The sequence below is a fragment of the Hyaena hyaena genome, unplaced genomic scaffold (genome assembly GCF_003009895.1).
Source record: "Hyaena hyaena isolate Hyena2069 unplaced genomic scaffold, ASM300989v1 scaffold_310, whole genome shotgun sequence".
In the NCBI taxonomy this organism is placed as follows: domain Eukaryota; kingdom Metazoa; phylum Chordata; class Mammalia; order Carnivora; family Hyaenidae; genus Hyaena; species Hyaena hyaena.
The window spans coordinates 645,179-664,605 of NW_024080940.1; the positions used below are offsets into that span (position 1 = coordinate 645,179).

Sequence of the window (19,427 nt, forward strand, 5' to 3'; positions counted from 1 at the left end):
TTATTTCTTGTGTTTCTGATTTTAGCCATTCTGACAGCCATAAGGTGACTATCTCATTGTGGTTTTAATTTGTATTTCCCTGGTGATGAGTGATATTGAGGATCTTGTCCTGTGTCTGTTGGCCATCTGTCTTCTTTGGAAAAAGGTCTGTTCAGGTCCTCTGCCCACTTTTAATTGGATAACTTCTTTTTTAGGTGTTGAGTTGTATAAATTGTTTACATATTTTGGATAGTAACCTTTCATTGGATATATCATTTGCAAATATCTTCTCCTACTCAATTGGTTGTCCTGTGCACCAAGATGTCCCAGGGCACCGCAATGAACTCAAAGGGGTCCCTCGGGATATTTAAAGTTTGGAAGTTAGTAAACAGAGTGAAACTCAACATCTGTCAGATACCACATGAACTACCAGTGAGGTAGTTCACCCTTTCAACATAAGATTGCACTACAATCTATTCAATGATTACATATCTCTGTGAGGCTGGATTTCCCACAATCATGATAAAAAGCAAGTATTATATGAAAACAGATGTGGAACAGAAAATGAGGGTAGTGGTGCCCAATATGATTCCAAGGCATGAGAAGCCTCACAGTGTCCAACACATATATGACCCATAAGTAAGAGTGTTAAAAATGAAATTAAAAGAATGCTTTCTCTCAATTTATGTGTACTTTTTTTGAACAGCTAATTAGTTGTTAAGACATAAGTAATTAAGGTGTTGAGACCTAATTCTTTATAAATGGACTGGTTAGATATTTCTTTTGGCCTAGGGGTACCATGAAAAAGTTACTCAGACACAAAGGGAGATGTGAACTAAGAAGGCTTAAGACCATCTGAGCCCTGTATTCTCATCTGTACAAAGAAGTAACTTGCCTCGACTATCCCTGTGATTGTTTTTTTTTTTTATGTTTATTTATTTCTGAGAGTGAGAAAGAGCATGAGCAGGGGAGGAGCAGAGAGAGAAAGAGAAGGAGGGTGAAGGAGAGGGAGGGAGGAAGTAAGGGAGGGAGGGAGGAAGGGGGAGGGAGGGGGGGGAGAGAGAGAGAGAGAGAGAGAGAGAGAGAGAGAGAGAGAGAGAGAATCCAAAGCAGGCTCCAGGCCCTAAGCTGTCGGCAGAGAACAAAATGAGGGGCTAGAACCCACAAACCATGAGATCATGACCTGAGCCAAAGTCGGGCGCTTAACCGACTGAGCCACTCAGGCGCCCCCCACAGTGATTGTTGAAGAGAAATTGGGATACTGTACTTAAAGTACATTTGTGGCTGCCTACCCAACATCCATTGTCCACTCTTCCATTGTGCATCAGGATGGGACCTGGATTAGATTGATGAATCCACCCCTTCCTCACACGTCCATGTGCTTCCAGAAAGCTGAGTCCAGGGGAGCTCCAGAATAAGGCTGGTTTTCTCCAAGGATGACCCTACCTTCTCTGATAGACACTGGTGGAGGACTTAATTCCATCAAAGGAGACACAAGATAAGATTTGCTGAGTGTTCCTGAGACCATCTCTCCTTCTGGATGTCCCTGTGTGTGGGTATGAGGTCCAGAACTTGTTACCAGGCTGAGGATAAAGTGAGTATATAGAGGATGGCAATTTGGCAGAGCCACGAGAATGCAGGGAAATAGAGTCTGGGTGACTGGTTTCAAGTGACCCTAAAACTCAACATCCTTCTTTATTCGAGGTATGCGAGCGAAAATGTTTCATGTTTTGGACGTTGTTACTTGCAGTTGAAGGCATCCAAATGTGACATAGGTAAAAGTATTTTCAAATTATAAAGTGCAATGTAATTGTGACTGAAGCCTAAAATGTGCATAAAGAGGCCTGGATGCCTCTTGTTCCATGTCATTTGATTCATCACCATACAGTGTGTAGCATCCCATCGCTTCCTACATTGTAGGATCAAAAGAAAGTGTAAATCAGTGTATACTGAACTACACATGCAAGAATAAAATTCCTATGTATTCACGAGTATCATCTGCCTTCCACTCAAATCTGCCATCTTCAACTGTCTGCTTCTCCTCCATCCTCCTTACAGCCTCCTATGTTCTTCTCACCTACTGCTTTGCCTATTTCTAAGTCTACAGTTTGTCAAAAGATAACCAAAGAGGAAGTGTAGCATTTTCTGCACAGGGTCTTAGATTCTTCAGAAGAAAAGTATGGGTCATTAACAAAATCTATTAGCCTTATTTACATACATGTATTCTTTAAAAACTATACACTACAAAAACGAATTTTTCATTCAAGCATTTGGTATAAAGTCAATCAATCACAGAAATCAATATTTTGAGCTAGCCCATCTGCTTATTTACAGATTTTTCCCAACTGACTTTTGTTCTTTCCCTCATCAACCCTTCAATAGATATTTTTTGAACACCTATTATGAGAGTAGCAAAAGGAAAAAGACTCTGTTCTTATCTATTAGGACTGTGCCACTCAAGGTGTGGTCTTTGAACCAGAAGCATTAAGATCACTTGGAAACTTGGCAAAAATGTAAATTCATGGGTCTTGCCCTTGACACACTGCATTAGAATCTCTAGGGTCGGGCCTAGGAATCTGTATTTTAACAGTGTCTCCAGACGGTTCTCTTGTGTGCTAGAGCAACTACTCTACGAGCTTATGACCTAGTGAAGAGTTATGTAAACTACACTAAAAGCAATAACTATCCTTGGAGATATGTACAAAGTGCAATGGAAACAGAGGAAGGACCCCTTAGAACAAACAATTACTGAGCACCTAGTCACAGGCATTGTCTTGGACACCACAGTGAGTGAGTGGTATTTGAACCCAATTGATATCTGACTCAAATTCCATAATCATTGTATAAAATTGCCATAGGGCTGAGAAACACCAGAAGTATCACAAAGAAGGCTGTTTGAGCCAAGTCGAAATTTGCTAAATCAACAAGCTGGAGCAAAAGAGGCTGAGAGTACTGTTAGTCCCGGAAAATGCTACAGAATATGGAAAGGAATGGAAGCAAGAGAGACCATCACACAATTAGAAACTTAAGGCACTCCAATAGAAAGTGCTGGGGAATAAAGGTGGTACTGGACAGGTAGGTAGATGTCTTATTATAAAAAAGGGTTAATATGCTACATAAATGGGTTTATATTTGTTACATAGGAAAAAAAAAAAGGGAGACCATTGAATTTTACATGAAGAAAAGACCAGTTTGATGTGGTAAAGATTACTCATAGAGTAACAGGTTTAAGGAAAAAAAAAAAAGGCAGTGGTACTGGAGGTGAAAGTCAGGTAGACAAGTTGAGCAGTGGTCCAGGAAAGAGGTAATAGGGGTCTGAATAAAGGCAGCAATGGACGTTGGGAACGGGATGGGTATGGAGCTATGAAGGTGGACACTGACAGCACTTCACTATTGAGATTCACTTCTTTAATAAATATTTACAAAGTTTCCACTGTGGGCCACGCACTGATCCAGGAACTGAGGATTTCACAGTGAATAAAACCTACAAAGCCCTTCCTAAAGCTTCCATTCTAGTGTGCACTGGTTACGAAAGAGTTGGTTAAGAGGGCTGGGGTTAATCAATATGTCAGTCATAACACGTGAATAAAAATGAAAGGGGAGAGGGGAAAGCAAGTGATAAAGTGGCTGCCACTTTAGGGCGGGGTCAGGAAAGGGTACTCCCTAAGGTGACATTTGGGCAGTGCTCTGAATGAAGTGAGGGGTAAGCCATGGGCCTACTGGGGACAGAGGCAGATGTGATGGGAATGGAGGCCAGAGACCTGTAAGAAGAGGAAGAGTCTAGCAGGACTTTCTAACAGATGGCCATTTCCTAAGAGACATGGCGGGTGATGCTAAGAGGCAGCCACACAGAGCCAGGCTCTAGGATGTAGTCTAGATGCACAGTGGGGGTTCTCTGAAGGAAACATCAAGAGCCTTTTCTAAAATTCTAATTCCAAGACACTGGCTGAAAGATTTTCTTACCACATTAAAAGGATCAGACTTTTCTATCCAAGGAGTTCATTTTGGTAAACAGAGCCAAAGCTATTTCAATGAGTCACAAATTGCTTATTAAGTGCTATCTGAAGGACTTTTCTTAAAAGCTTTTCAGAAACTTAAAAGCAGAAGTAAACTTTAGGGGAGGGGGAAAGGCTTTATTTAATACAAAGCATTATATTCATTCATTTAAAATACATTATTAAACTTTTAATATTAAAAATATAATCTATCAAGTGGATTGAGAAGCAGAAAAACTGCCACAATTTAGGCAGTAAACTAAAAACATTCCTAAATCATGAGTCGTGATGTTAACCATTTTCGGAATTCAATCATTACTGTGTACCAAGTCCTGTTTCTTGATTAGAATAGCTGATCTACTCTGATACCGTTTCTTCATGTTTCCATACATACAATTTTATGTATTATTCTATACTGAACATGCAGTATTCAACTCACTTGAGCTGTGAGGCCTGGAATTTAGAGATTAGCTCTTACCTTATTAATTTCAATAATTTTATCTGAGGTAAGCTGATTGATCTCTACCTGACTGAACCCAAACTCTTGAAGTACCTCTTCAGTATGTTCTCCTACGAAAGGATCCCTTTGGGAAGAAGGGAGAGCCGGGGTGTCTGACAGCAGAGGCGCAGGGCGGGGACTCACACCCTGGTCCTTGTCACGGATAAATGAGCCCCGTTCTTTGTTATGATCATGCTGGGTAACCTCTTCAAAGGTCAGAACTGGAGTCACACACGCATCTGTGCCATCGAAGATCCGACACCACTCTTCTTTGGTCTTCTTTGCAAATACATCTGCAAATCTCTTCTTCATTTCTGGCCAATCACTCATGCTCATCTGATTAGGAAGCTCATCAGACTTTAGCCCAAGTCCTGAGATAAAAACACAATTTCTTAAATTACTATGCTTTGGGTAGAGTGATTATAGTCAATAAAATAAGTTTTGACCTCACCCCAGTGTTGCAAATAGGATTTTCTACAAGGGTTTCTCAAATGGGTCAAGAGAAGAAATTCAAACTCAACTTGAAGTTGGAGCCAACAGCTGGAAAGGGCAAAGGTAATCAATCGGGTAGCAGGACTTAAAACAGACTTCCCACTGCCCAGATTTTATTATTTACATTTCATCAAAAGTAGTCTATTTGTAAAGGTCTAGTTCCCAGAAATTGAGTTTTTCTCTGAGAAGGTTTTCAAAAAGAAAGTTCCTCAGGATATTACTATCTGTCGTACTGAATTCAAATAACCCCACATTTTATACGGTGTACCCAAACCCTACAAAGATAAAAGTTTGAAACAACTTTACACACAACTAGCCCAGTTGTTAGGGAAGAAATCTGAAGATAAATGATTAAATTCAAGACTGCAATTTTATGTGTACTATTCACCTCTGTTTATTCTAGACAAACAAAAGAGCTCTAGTCAAGCAATGATATTTGACCCATTACCCTCTTACAAAACTGCTGTGAACTAGGAATGAACGAGTTGTAAGGTCACCAAAGGCCCAACACAACAAACTGCTCCTACAACAAACAGGACAGAAAGTGATTCACAAGCCAAATCATGAGTGGGGTACACAGACTTCTGTGTCAGGCATGAAGGAGACCTCGAAAGGCCCATCGACACATGGTGGAGAGAAGATGAAAGTATCCAGCTGGGGAATTAACAGAAAGGATGGCTCATCAGGCCCCGGACCTGCTCTGTGCTTCCTTTATTAACTACAAGCACCTACCCCTGCAAATCCACCTGAACTCCAGAGCTGATTATATCACACCCAAAAGGCTACTTTACTAGAGTTTGGTGTAAATGTCATTTTCTATTCCCATGTGGAAGAGGGGTTTTACGTGTGGATCTTTGACTAGAATAATAACGAAAGGACCTTCTCATGCATGTCATTTTGCATAAGTTCAGTCAAGTTAACCTCATAATGCTCACTTGGATCATCCTTTCCTTCTCTACCATGTAGAAGAGCAATGACTAATTGTAAGCTGCTTTGAAGAAGAAAATCCCTACAGAAGAAGGGAGACATGAATACTGCAGGCCCTTCTTAGGGTTTTGGGATATGTAAGATAATAAGAAGAACTCATAGTTCTGGATAGTTGTGAAAAGATACCTGTGGGGTAAACGAGTAAATTTTCCTCTGTAGCCATTGGTCGCATTCAAATACAAAGAAAAACATGCAGCCATAACCTCAGGTTTATCACTATAATCCACCAAAAAAAAAAAAAAGAAAGAAAGAAAGAAAGGTTCCTAAGGATGCCTTTTACTTTGCTTCTTTTTCCTGATTACCCCAAACTCTGTGATTGAAAAACAAATAAAATAACCAGTTAGCCAAAAAATAGTGACGTAGATCATAGTTACTGTTAGAAATGTCTTTGCATGCTTTTGAAACCATTTTCTTAAGTCAGAATCAGAATACTAAATAAAATTGGATCCAATATGTTCTCTCTGTGACAGACATTACATTTGAGATTAATGGTCTCACAGATTATAGCTTGTATACTGGAAAAATACTAGAAATCAAAAGACCCCAGCTCCTACCCCTGACACTCCAGATTTTCCACTGTTTTATCATCCTTTCTCAGCCCACAGCTTCCCTTCCTGCCCATGACTCTGACCAAGGCCACAGGACTAACTACCAATTGTTTAGGATAGGCTGTTTCCTGTGCTCTTGACATTCCTGTATGGAACTCTAAAACCACTCCCCCACATAAATACAATTGTAGATTGCAGCTAGTTTTCATAGCATAATCAATTATTAAATTCCTGGTATTTTAAGTGAAACAGACTTTTAAGGACTGGCCTGCAGATTCAGACACTATTTAAAAGTTGGGGAAGTATGTTTTGATTTCCAAACAGCGATCTTATAAATACATGTAACACATACACATACATACAGTTACACAAAATACTTATTAAGTACATGCCATCAAGCTTACTTCTCTGTAACACAATATTAGGCACATATTAAACAAAAATTCATGTTGTAAATATGCAATGATCCCACAATGGGGTAACAACATTTGTCAAAAGGAAAGGGAGACGAAGAGGCACTGCATTATTTGACAAGAGTTGAAGCGACAGAATTTGAAGATATTACATCAGGTTACAGAGTAGATTTTTATTTTGATAAAAACCCTTATTTTGAAAATAAAGTTCTCTCCAAAGAATCCCATCTGAATGAGAGTGATGATCCATCTTCAAAATCCAGTAAAATCAAATGGAAATCTTGAAAGGATTTGATGACATGTCCAAGTCAAATGCAGAAGAAAGCCAGCAGAAAGAGACAGCATGAGGAGCCAGAGAGCTTTTTCAGCTGGTTTACTGACCATCCTGATGCAGGTGCAGATGAGTTAGGAGAGGTCATAAAGACAGTATTTGATCAAATCCATTAAAGTACTACTTGGTTCCCAATATAGATGATGAAGGAGGGAAAGGAGAAGGAGGGGGAGGGGAGGAGAAGGAGGATTGGAAGATATGGATGAAGGAAGAAATGAGGATGGAGGTGAAGACGATGACGACGAGGGGGAGGAAGGAAAGGAGGAGGGAAGAAAGGAGGAATGTCTGAAAATTTCCCAAATTTGTTGAAAACTTAAAATTGCACATCCAAGAATCTCAAGGAACTCAAGCAAGATCAATTCAGAGATCCACACTTAGAACAAAAATGAGCTCAGTGAGGTTGCAGGAATTAAGACCAATATACAAAAACAACTATATACTATATATTTCTATACACTAAGAATGAACAATACCAAAATATCATTTACAACTGCATCAAAAATAATAAAATTATTCAGTATAAATTTAGCAAAATAAGTGCAGGTTTTGTGAACTGAAAATTACAAAGTATCACTGAAAGAAATTATAGACTTAAATAAATGGAAAGCATCATATGTTCATGGATATTAAGGCTTAAGATTGGTAAGATGGCAATACTCCCCAGACTGATGTACAGACTCAGCACAGCTGAGTCAAAATCCCAGGTCATGATCTCATGGTTCATGGGTCCAAGTCCCACAGCGGGCTCTGTGCTAACAGCTCAGAGCCTGGAGCCTGCTTCAGATTCTGTGTCTTCCTCTCTCTCTACCCTTCCCTGACTCGCGCTCTGTCTCTCTCAAAAATAATAAGTGTTAAAAACAATACATATGGAAATGGAACCTGAATAGCCAAACAATCTTGAAAAAGAACGAAACTGGAAGGCTCACACTTCCTAATTTCAAACTTACTACAAAGCTACAATGACCAACACAGTGTGGTAACAGACATAAGGATAGACATGTACCTCAGTGGAATAGAACTGAGAGTCCAAAAATAAACCCTTACAATTATGGGCAACTGATTTTCAACAAGGATGCCAAAACCATTCAGTGGAGAAAGAATAGCCTTTTTGACAAACAGGGCTGGGAAAACTGGATAGCCATATGCAAAGCAATGAAGTTGGACCCTTACCTCACCCCATATACAAAAATTAATCATGATGTAACAGAGAGCTCAATGTGGATATTGGAACTATACAAATTTTAAAAGAAAACACTGGAGTGAGACCATAAAATTGGGAGTTCTCTGAGTAATTTCTATGCAATATTTACTAAAGGATAAGTAATTAAAATGTGCTAATAGAGCTTACATATGTTATTAGAACTCAATGGTAGCTGTAGCAATTGTTTAGAACTCAAACCAACAAATTTCTTTTCTTTTCTTTTGTTATTTATTTTTGAGAGAGAAAGAGACACAGCACAAGTGAGGGAGGGCCAGAGAGAGAGAGGAAGACACAGAATCTGAAGCTGGCTCTAGGCTCTGAGCTGTTAGCACAGAGCCTGCCAAGGCGTTCAAACTCACAAACCATGAGATCATGACTTGAGACGAAGTCAGATGCTCAGACAACTGAGCCATCCAGGCTCTCCTAACAAATTATTTTAAAATGAGTATATTTTATCATTGTCATTTAGAATTGCCTCTGAATGATGATAACAAAAAGCTGACAGATGGGCATCTGGGTGGCTCAATCCGTTGAGCGTCCGACTCTTGATTTTGGCTTAGGTCATGATCTAGGGACATGGATGGAGCCCTTTGTTGGGCTCCGTGCTGATCATGGAGCCTGCTTATGATTCTCTTTCCCTCTCTCCCTCTGCCCCACTCATGCTCTTAAAAAAAAAAAAAAAAGAAAAAAAAACTGACTGAAGTTTAGTCAATTTTATCATTACGTTTAAATTCTATCTAGACAATGCATAAATATACAAGGTTTATGTCAGGTACAAACTATACAAGCTATATCCCTGCTGCCTTCCAAGGCCCTGCACCACAGAGGTAAGAGTATTGACCCCACCATTCAGCCCCTCAAACAGCATTGTTCTGTCCTTATTTTTTAATTAATACCTTCCATTCTTAGTTTTAATTTTGGAACAGAAAAGCCTTTATGATCTATGTAAACCATTTTGTTGTATGTTTTACCAACTAAAGTTAAGGAAGTTAATATTGTTGATCATAAAATGCTTTCTGATGCTAGAAAAAAACAATGATTTCAGCTATATGCAAACAACTGTGAGTAGTATATTACATCTGAAAAGCTACCAAACATAACAATCAAACTCCAAACAAAGTTGAAAAGACAGATGCACCATGACCAGCTTGTCACACTACTTCACTGTATATTCTAAAACTTCTCAGATACTCAATTATCTGTAAAGTAAACTTTAAGTTCAAACATTTTACAAGAACAAAATAATGTTAGTCCGATTATTTAATTAGGGAAGAAAAGATCACAAATTCTCCTAACTTGTAGCCACATGCAAATAAGACAAGAATCTACAAGAAAGGTAAACTGTAAAAGCAGCAAGTGATAATAACATTATTCCAGCAAAATCTTATTCACCAAAGTCACTCTGTACCCTGGTATCCCACTGGGAGAACCAGCACCTCATTTCTCAGGATAAGATGTGGGCACACAAGGGCGACACTAATATCTGACACTACTGAGTATGAAATGTAATAAAAAATTGAACTCCCACAAAATGGATTAGTTTATAAAACTCTGAGCTATTTTATAGACTTGTGAAAGTACCTGTCAATTTAAACATAAAGGGAATGTCCCACAATATAATGATAGCTATAATAAGGTTAATCATAAAGTGGATATATAATAAAAGACATAATGAATTAAAAAGGCCCAAAAATACAGGTTAAGGAACACCCACAAGAAAAGGGAAGCGAGTCGGGGAGGCACATGAATTTACTTACCTTTGATCAGCAGCTTGTAGAACTTGGGTTCTATTGCACCAACAGCCATGAAACCCCCATCCGCCGTCCTGTAAGTTGTGTAGAAAGGTGCTCCACCATCTAGCATGTTCTGTCCTCGAGGCTGTTCCCACAGTCCTATTTGTAGAGATTTCCACAGAAAAGAACTGAGGTATGCTGTTCCTTCCACCTGTGGAACAGAAACAGAATACAGTATGAATCCATTATTTAAACTATAAAAACAGGATTCATTTCCGCTTAGATTTTTTTTTAACATTTGTGTAACAATGTTTCTTAGAGCACAGGAAGACTGTATATAATCACACAACTTCTTGATATTTCAAGAAAGTGGGTTAGAACAGGTTTATGATACAGGATTTCTCCACTATTCGGTTCAGAAAATACTGTTCAGAAAAGACTTAAAAGGAACTACTTTTGTTCTTCCTTTCAAATAAAACTGCCAAATGTTGATCATTTTTTAAGCCAAGTGAGGGTACATGGAAGTTCATTATACATTCTCTCTATAATTATATACATTAAAAACTGTCAGGATAAAAGTTAAAAATAAAGCAAAGAGGTTTGGAAAAATCAATCTTCTGATCTCAATACCTATAAACATATACACATAAATACTATGAAACTATCACATTTTAAAGGTAAACCACATTACAGTTAAATTTAGCTTATTCTAGTTTGACTCCAAGCTCAAGAAAGCTTATTTGAATATTTAAACTTTAATTAGAAAGTTACAAAATAAACATAATATAAGCGGCAGATACACAGGTTTTCTGAGTCCAGACAAACTAGTTTGGGAATGCCAACTTCCCACTGAGTTCTGAAATAAGAGGAATGGATTCACATCCTCAGATGTAGCTGTCACAAGGCTGGATGCATGTGACTGTCCAAAGAAGACTACTTCCCTATCCTTACGGCTTTTTGATCCTAACGATTTTTGAACCCCAGGGAGAAGGCCATCAAGGCAGCCTCAGGTCAAATAGTTGGAATTGGGAGGCCCATGGAAATTTTCATGGTTACTGGCTATATCTTTGGATACATCCCAACTTTCCCTTTTAACTTGCAATCTCATGCACACTCTCATGTCTCTGACATCTATACATACCAAATAGGATGTATAGATTTGTGTAAGTGGCCTAACAAGATGCTTTTTCTGAAAGAGGGTTACACAGATTTTAGAGTCCCCATATTTACTCGTATACATACACACACATACATATACAGAGACTGATATCCAACTACAATGATAGATACACATACACATATATATATACATACACACATACAATCTCTTTTATATACTAGATGTACTGATGTGTAAACTGAAAAAAGATGCACTAATAGAGCTATGGGTCTATCAGTTTGGCCCATTCAGGAAACAAAGAGACTCAAATTTAATCCTATCTTTACTTGGGATCATAGAAGAATAGAGGACAGAGACATAACAGTTACAATTCTCACCTTCTCATGAGGCTACTCAGATGTGTGGCTTCCCTTTTCCTTCACCCACATGTTGCTTAGCTGACAGGAATGAGAGATCTTTGATACAGAAAAACTGGAGCCTCGACTTCCCAACCCTTTACATTGTTCTCACCAACAATATGAACAGCTTATGTGCCAATGCACAGCCATCCCACCCCATGTCAAGTGCACTTCCCCAGATCAAGGGTAAACACAGCAAAAGAGATGCCAGGTTCCACAGTTTTCTGAACCTGACAGTTTCCAAGGAGACAGTACTACAAAGAGTCAACTCCAGAACATCACAGGGAGGCCTGATTCTGCTGCTAAAAACATTTGCAAACTACTGGCCTAAAAGAATAAGATATCCGCTCCCACTAATCAGCTTGTACAACTATTTGTATCACAGGGTTCCCAGAGATGAGAAAATAGTGAATACCATGCTTTACTGATCCATTAGGCCTTGAGTTATTAGCCAACACTCACACCACCCTAATGCAAACATGAACCCTGAATCAAGTTTGCATTTCCACATATACTAACACCCTACTATCATCATGTAATTCTGATTAGACACAGTCTGATGAAAGCAATTATCTTTTATTTATATTTGACTATATGTAATAAATTACACATCATTGATGACTTATTCAAATTATCAGTAAATAAGTATTTAATCTTAAATTCTCCTCAAAACTCCTAAGGTCTCAAGTTAGTTCTTAGCTCATTCCTTTTGGACCACTGTGACCATGCCCATAGAGGGTAGTGGTTGAAAGCATGTGTTCTGAGTTTTCACATTCATGAAAGTGTCAGTTGCCTAGGTGCAGCGCTTCTGATCCCTTCCAGCCACCTGCTTTAGAAGGCAGTTAACTTCCGCAAGTCTGGAAGTCTTCAAACGCCAAAAGAGAGTAAGCGTACCTCCTTCAGAGAGCTATGTGGATCAGACGGAAGACCTATCTAAAGCCCCTCACCTGTGCTGGGCATACAGTAAGTGTTAAGTTGGTGCTGCTGCTGGGACTGGGCCAGGAGCTGGACATAGAAAGACCAATCACAGGTGCGCCTGGGTGACTCAGTGGGTTAAGCGTCCAACTTTCACTCAGGTGCTGATCTCAGTCTGTGAGCCCTGAACTGGACTCTGCTGTCAGCACAGAGCCTGCTTTGGATCCTCTGTCTCCCTCTCTGCACCCCCACCCCACTCATACATGCGCATGCGCACAAAGTTTCTCTCTCAACAATAAATATTAAAAAAAAAAAAAAAAGATCAATCACACACTTCAAAGATGGACACAAAGGACAATGAGAATGTATCCTGATAAGAGAATCAGAAGGTGAAGAAATAGTACAGGGTTTAGCCTGTGAGGAGAAGGAAGTATAAGCCAAGGCCCCAAGATGAGGGGCTTGAAATAGCTTTTGCAACAGGTCACCAATGACGAATCCAATTTACAGTGTTCAGATCTAAACTGTTGAGGGGGCACTCAGGTGGCTCAGTCAGTTGAGCCTCCCACTCTTGGTTTCAGTTCAGGTCATGATCAGTTCGTGAGTTCAAGCCCCATGTCAGGCTCTGCACTGACAGATGGAGGCTGCTTGGGAGTGCCCCCTTTCTCTGCTTCTCCCCTGCTCGCTTTCTCTCTCTCTCAATAAATAAACTTTAAAAATATTAAAAAATAAAGTTTTGAGTTCTCTACTGATACCTGGCCCTCTGACCAGTCTTTTTTTGTTTGTTTGTTTTGTTCTGTTTTGTTTTAGCACTTTCTTTACCTTTCATTTTCATGGAAACACTCCACAGTCTCCACTTGGCTCTCCTTGTGCCCTTGCCTCTCCTCTTCTGCCCACTCTTCAAAGATGGTGTTCTGTCCCCCTCCCTAGAGGACCACACGGTCTCATGTGGCTTCCAAATGACAATAAAACTTGTTTGTAGTCTCAAATTTTGAGTGTTTATACCTGTCTGGATATGTGAAAAAAACTTCAAACTTGAAATGAGCCGAGCTGAATCCCTCTTATAATAACAATAAAGCTGAATCCCTCTTACAATAACAAAAACAACACCAAATTCTTAGAGAGCACCTCCTCTATGCCAGGCACTGTTAACATACTGAACAATGGATCAATTCATTTAGTTCTCTAGCAACGTTATGAGGTAGGTACCATTATTGTCTCCATTTCACAAAGAAGAAGCTGAGAAACAGGGAGGTCAGTAACTTACCCAAGATCACAGAACCAGTCAGTGGCAGAGCTGGGGTGAGGAAGTAGGTGGCAGAACCCATGCTCTTAATCACTAACCCATGCTTCCTCTTCCATTGGCTGTCCTTCCCAAGGTGCCAGTGAGGCCATCCACCAGGCCATCCAAGCCAGAAACAGGGGAGCCACCCTGGACTCCTCCCTCCCCCCCTTACTGCCAAGGCATCACCAATCCTGGCAATTTTACATCTCAAATGTCCCTTAAATTCGGACCCCTTCCACCATCCATTAGCTTAGCACTTGCTCTTATCTCTCAACAATGACCCAATAACTCTCCCTCTGCCTCCAATCTTGGCTTCCTCAAATCCATCTTCATTCTCCCTCCAAAGATCTGTCTAAATGCAAATGTGTAGAATGCTGGATTGGGCTCTTATCAAATGGCTGTGAGAACTTGGGCAAATTTCTATGCTGCAGTTTCCTCATGCTTAAAAAAGTATTCCAAGTGGAACTGGTGTTTTGACGATTAGGAGAAATGGTTCAGGGAGAGCGCCTAGTGTAACACAAGGCGCCTACTCAGTGCAGGACAGTGAAATACCTGAAGCTTCATGAAGCTACAAAATGTAACAGGGAGGTCTACACTGGCCCAATTTTACTTTAGCACCCTTAAGAATCTTCTCTGTCTGCTAAGGGAGACTTCCTTTCTGAGCCCAGTTTTTAATGAAGATTGCTTGAAAACTGTATTCTAAGCACAAGAAATGGCAGGGGAAAATTGTTAAAACCAACAAAGGAATCAGAACTTTCATGAAAAGTTTAGAAAACTGATTCCACAAACAAGATAATTAAAGGACATGAGGCTATTTAAAAAAATAAAAAGGGTATCTTCATAATTTGGATTCAAACTCCACATCTCATTTACCTCTTATCTTGTTCACAAAACAATCTGAGGCAGCTGCCTATCATACTTGGAACAAACTGGTAGGCTCACCACCTCCCCTGATTAACACTTACCATGCTGGCATCAATGACCTGACCTTTGCCAGAGCGTGTGCGTTGATACAGAGCCATCAAGATGCCCAGTGTGCATATGAGGCTACCACCACCAAAGTCACCCAGGAGGTTCAGCGGTGCATACGGATTCTCACCACTTCTGCCGATCTTTGACAGAACACCTACATCATGTAAAGAAATCAGGGATCACTAACTGTAAATTTAATGTCGCTTTAAATAAATACATAAACATCTTAAGAGGAATAACCAATCATTCTAGTTGCTGACATGGTGAAAACCAGTACCTGATGTTTTTCCAAATCTAAACCTGGTTAGCATGTTTATAAACAGGCTTTCCCCCCAACAAGGCTCCTTGTTTTGTTTTGTTTTGTCTCTAAAACTTTATTCCAACTAACACTTTCAGAATTTTACTGCTAAGTTTTTACTCACGGAGTTTTGAGAAAAAAAAATTATTGTTAGCAATTTAGTTTATGGCTTAATGACAGTATAATCCACCTCCAGTCTTATTAGAGATGTAAGAAAATAATCAAACACAAGAAAAAAGAAAAGTGATTCTATTTTAAAATAGATGGAAAAAACAATTCTACCCACACTCTTATCCTCAATCTTTAAATGTGTACTCACAGAAAATTTGAGACCTTTACTCAACAACACAGTTTCTTAGAATTCTGGGGACCAGGCCATTCTAATGTTCTCACAGGCAAAAATTCTAATAAAGTGACAACACGACCTGAAAACTACAGATACTCATAGAAGTCTAAAATGGTGACTCAGGCAATGATTCTCAACGGAGGTGGAAAGAAAGGGGAGTCCAGATCAAACTATTTCAGCATTTTCGAATCATAGAACCCCGTCCCTGTTACCCACCAAGGCTCTGACTTCTTGGCAGGGTCACACCTGAGAACTGTAGTAAGTAAATGTTACTGGTGAGAGTATATGATCCCTCAAATGTGTTAGGATGGGGAAGAGGGTTGAGAATAAGTGTACTATGACAAACCGACCCTTTTTAAACAGCCATGCTCTCCTTATTGATTCTGATAGATATTTAAATTTTTGCCTTTAAAAGTTCTTTTTAGGGTCACTGTAAATCTCGACTGGGAACAAAGTAAAAAGTGTAGAGAAATTATTTTGTCATCATACCTGACAAAGCCAAATAGTTGATGTCATGGCCTGCCACCCTGGAGAATCTTCCTGACTGGCCAAATCCACTCAACCTGGCATAGATGAGCTTTGGATTCTCCCTCTGCAGAATCTCCGGGCCGAGCTGGAGTTTTTCCATGACACCTTAAGAGAAAAGGAACAATGATTTTTTTTTTTTTTTAAGAGGGAGGAATTGAGGATAGGTACAATCCTGTCTAAAGTGGCACTCTTCGAAGTCATACTGATGATGTTTGTTGTGGGTTCAGCATGTTCCAATAATTAAGGACACAAAGAGTGAGGCCACCATTTCTGGAATGTGTGACTTCTGCCCCCAGAATCCTACTTCCTTCCAGCCCTACCTTAATTCCCTTCAGGCATATCTTAAGTTCCCGCAATCCCCATAGTGGATCATTCATTCCTTTAGTCAGTGCCTTAATAGTTCTCCAAATACTCTCCTCAGTAACTTATTAGAAATGGCTTGTTCTCCTGGAAGAGTTACCCTGGAGCTGAATTTGGCCAAAATTTTCACTTGTGAAAGCTTTTAGGGTCTTTTCATTTTCTGTGCCTACATCATCATCCACCACCTTCTATCTCACACTGTGCTTATGTGTGTATATATTCCCTCATCTTCCCCATCAGCTTAGAAGCTCCTCAGGCAGGATTCACACGTGATCCATTTCCATGGGTCTCTAAAGTGCTTAGCATGGCACCTTCACAAAAGGCTCAGCAAAATATCCTTGGAAAGATTTGCTACAATAGCATCTAAGAGCTCTTATGAGTACAGTATTTATTGCACAAAATCCAGATAACTAGTATTTTTAATCACCTGGGATTAAAAATAATAAAGGCTATATAATAATTTTACAGTCTTTACCTTCCTAAAGCTACAGTAAATTACGGAAAACTCCAGTCCCTTACCTAAACAGCAGCCACAATCCTCTCACCCGGCAGCTACATCTGTATTCACAGCTCCACTTTCCCTCTAATTGCAAGATCTTGGAGTCAACCATGCTGAGCCTCCATCTCTAAATGGGGCATTATTAAATTATGATATGATCCTAAGTATTAAATTATTATAATCTTTCAATCCGGCTGTGTGGATAAATGAGTTAACACATCAATATGCCTGGTGCCTCACAGACATTCAATTCATTCACCAAACGTTTACTGACTTTGTTATATATCAGGCAAAGCTTTGGATTTGTACTTGAGCCTGACTGGCCTGGTAGCTGAGAATGGATGCAGTTGTGCTGGACCCAAACATCATGTTTAAAAAGGCTGTTAGGACAATGTGAAGGAAGCTACAGCAGCAAAGGAGGAAGAATGTCTGGATTCCTGATAACTGAAACCAAATGAAGTTAAGACTATTTGAAGTCACTGGGCACCTGGGTGGCTCAGTCGGTTAAGCTTCTGACTTCAGCTCAGGCCATGATTTCTTGGCTGGTAGCTTGGAGCCCTGGTGTGGAGCCCTAGTCCGGCTCCGTGCTAACAGCTCAGAGCCTGGAGCCTGCTTCAGATTCTGTGTCTCCCTCTCTCTCTGCTTCTCCCCCACTCACACTCTTTCTCTCTAAAAAATAAATAAACATTTAAAAATTTTTAACAACAACAAAAGAATACTTGGAACCATGGATGGGGTACAGGATTCAGATTCAGGCAATTGGGCAGGTATTGGTTCCATTTACCGAGAAATAATATAGGAGGAGACGCTATTTTCGGAGGTAAGATAATGTGCTTGTTTTGGGATTTATAGTAGTTGCAGTGACTGGGGGATAGCAAGTGGGGAGATGTGCAGGGTCTGTGTATTTCAGCGGTCTAAGGCCCTAAAAGACGGGGGTACAGTTATAGATTTGGCCATCATCTGCCTATAAAAGGTGAAAACAGTGGGAATGGAAAAAGTGACTCCAGGAAGCAGAGTAAACTGAACTGAAGCTGGAGCTTGGGAACACCAGGGTTCACGGCAGAGAAGGCAGCCTGGGTCTGAGGAAGGCTTTTGAGGGTACACCAACCCCCAAAATGGTAGAAAAACGACTATGTACCTATATGCAATTTTCCAGGGAGCGAATCTTTGGCTTTCATTAGAGTCTTACAGGATTCGTGGCTCCCAAATAATTAAGAAACGTAAATATAAGTGATTAGAAACAATGAGGATCCTGGGAAGGGGCCGGAAATGCCTATGAGAACGTGGGCAACCCCAACCCCTGAGTTTCCAAGTATAGGTCATCTCAAGGGGTGAATGACCAACAACAGCAAACGAAACAGAAAAATCTAGAAAGGCAGGGACAGGAAAGGGTTCGTGTTGCAACAGGGCATACGTGTGGCCGGCGCAGCCTGTCATTCGGCCTGGCCCCTGTCTTTGGCGGGGACCTGCCTGGTCTGGTCCCCGATGGGGAACGCGGAGGCGCCAGGGGCTCACCGTGGCGGAAGGGCTCCAGCACCACGTCGACCTGGGAGCAGAGGCGCCGCAGCAAGGATGCCCCCTCCGGCCGCTTCAGGTCCACCGCCAGAGAGCGCTTGCCGCGGGCCAGTAAGCCCAAGTCCCCTCTGGCGCCGGGTCGGTCCACTCGCACCACCTGGGCCCCGAAGTCCGCCAGGACCATACCGCAGAAGGGGCCTGGCGCCAGGCCGGCCAGCTCCAACACCCGGACGCCCTGCAACGCCATTGGACCCGGCTCTCCAAGCGAGGGAGAAGTCTCACAACCCTGGCCCTCCGGGAAAGCCGGGCCTCCAAGCCGTCGCTCCGGCGCCTGCGCAGAGCCGGGGGCCTGCAGCAGCGCCGCGGGAGGGTCCGGGCCCCGCCTCCTGGCCTAGTCCAATCGGCGGCTTTCCTTTCCCTTGGCGGCTTTCTCTTTCAGGGGGTTGCCTGCCCCTTGACTCAGGCCGGCTTTCCTTGCCTTCCTCTCTGCATATCTTATGTTAAAAGATAAACTGAAGCTTGTTCAATATTTTACGATTTTTTTTTTTAAGCAAAATCTAATCAAGCAGCACCCAAAAGGAAGTGGTTAGGAGCATTCTACCCCCAGGAGCAGGGGAGAGGCTTGTATAGAGAAAAAACAAATAAATCCATTGATTAGCTCTAGATAGATGAAAGTCTACTTGGCTGTTTGTGATGGGTTGTTTTTAAGTTTCAGTTTCATAACTTTGTGGCATTTACACGGTTAGAATCTGGTTTGCTTCGTAGGTTGCCAGGACATCAGACCCACATCAGTCTAATAGCCTCCTTGTTTAATTGACACAGCATCTCCTTGTCCTTGTCCAGCCCGTGTCCGTACCTTTTTTAAGACATATGCTTCCTTACCCTCTTCTCTTGTTTTGTGTTTTTTAAAAACTTGAAAAGAAAGTAAATTGCAAAGAATGTTACAGAAGACATCCAGATTGACACGGTATTTTTTCATATTTGCTTACAGTCTAGTGTTCTAACGAACAGTACAG

General features: G+C 40.8%; 1 protein-coding gene across 2 annotated transcripts; it reads right to left on the reverse strand.

Annotated features, from left to right (window-relative positions):
* Positions 1 to 2,126: 2,126 nt before the first annotated feature.
* Positions 2,127 to 18,729, reverse strand: AMACR (alpha-methylacyl-CoA racemase). 2 transcript variants are annotated; one of them, XM_039248277.1, is made up of 5 exons: positions 18,412 to 18,729; positions 15,999 to 16,142; positions 14,859 to 15,019; positions 10,203 to 10,389; positions 2,129 to 4,844 (listed from the first exon to the last, which is right to left on the reverse strand). In XM_039248277.1, the coding sequence occupies exons 1-5, from the start codon at positions 18,656 to 18,658 to the stop codon at positions 4,435 to 4,437; spliced, it is 1,149 nt and encodes a 382-aa protein (XP_039104208.1). In that variant the 5' UTR covers positions 18,659 to 18,729; the 3' UTR covers positions 2,129 to 4,434. The 2 variants fall into 2 exon arrangements, with proteins under 2 accessions (XP_039104209.1, XP_039104208.1); XM_039248278.1 differs by lacking the exon at positions 15,999 to 16,142 and having other exon boundaries at positions 2,127 to 4,844.
* Between the last annotated feature and the right edge of the window lie 698 nt (positions 18,730 to 19,427).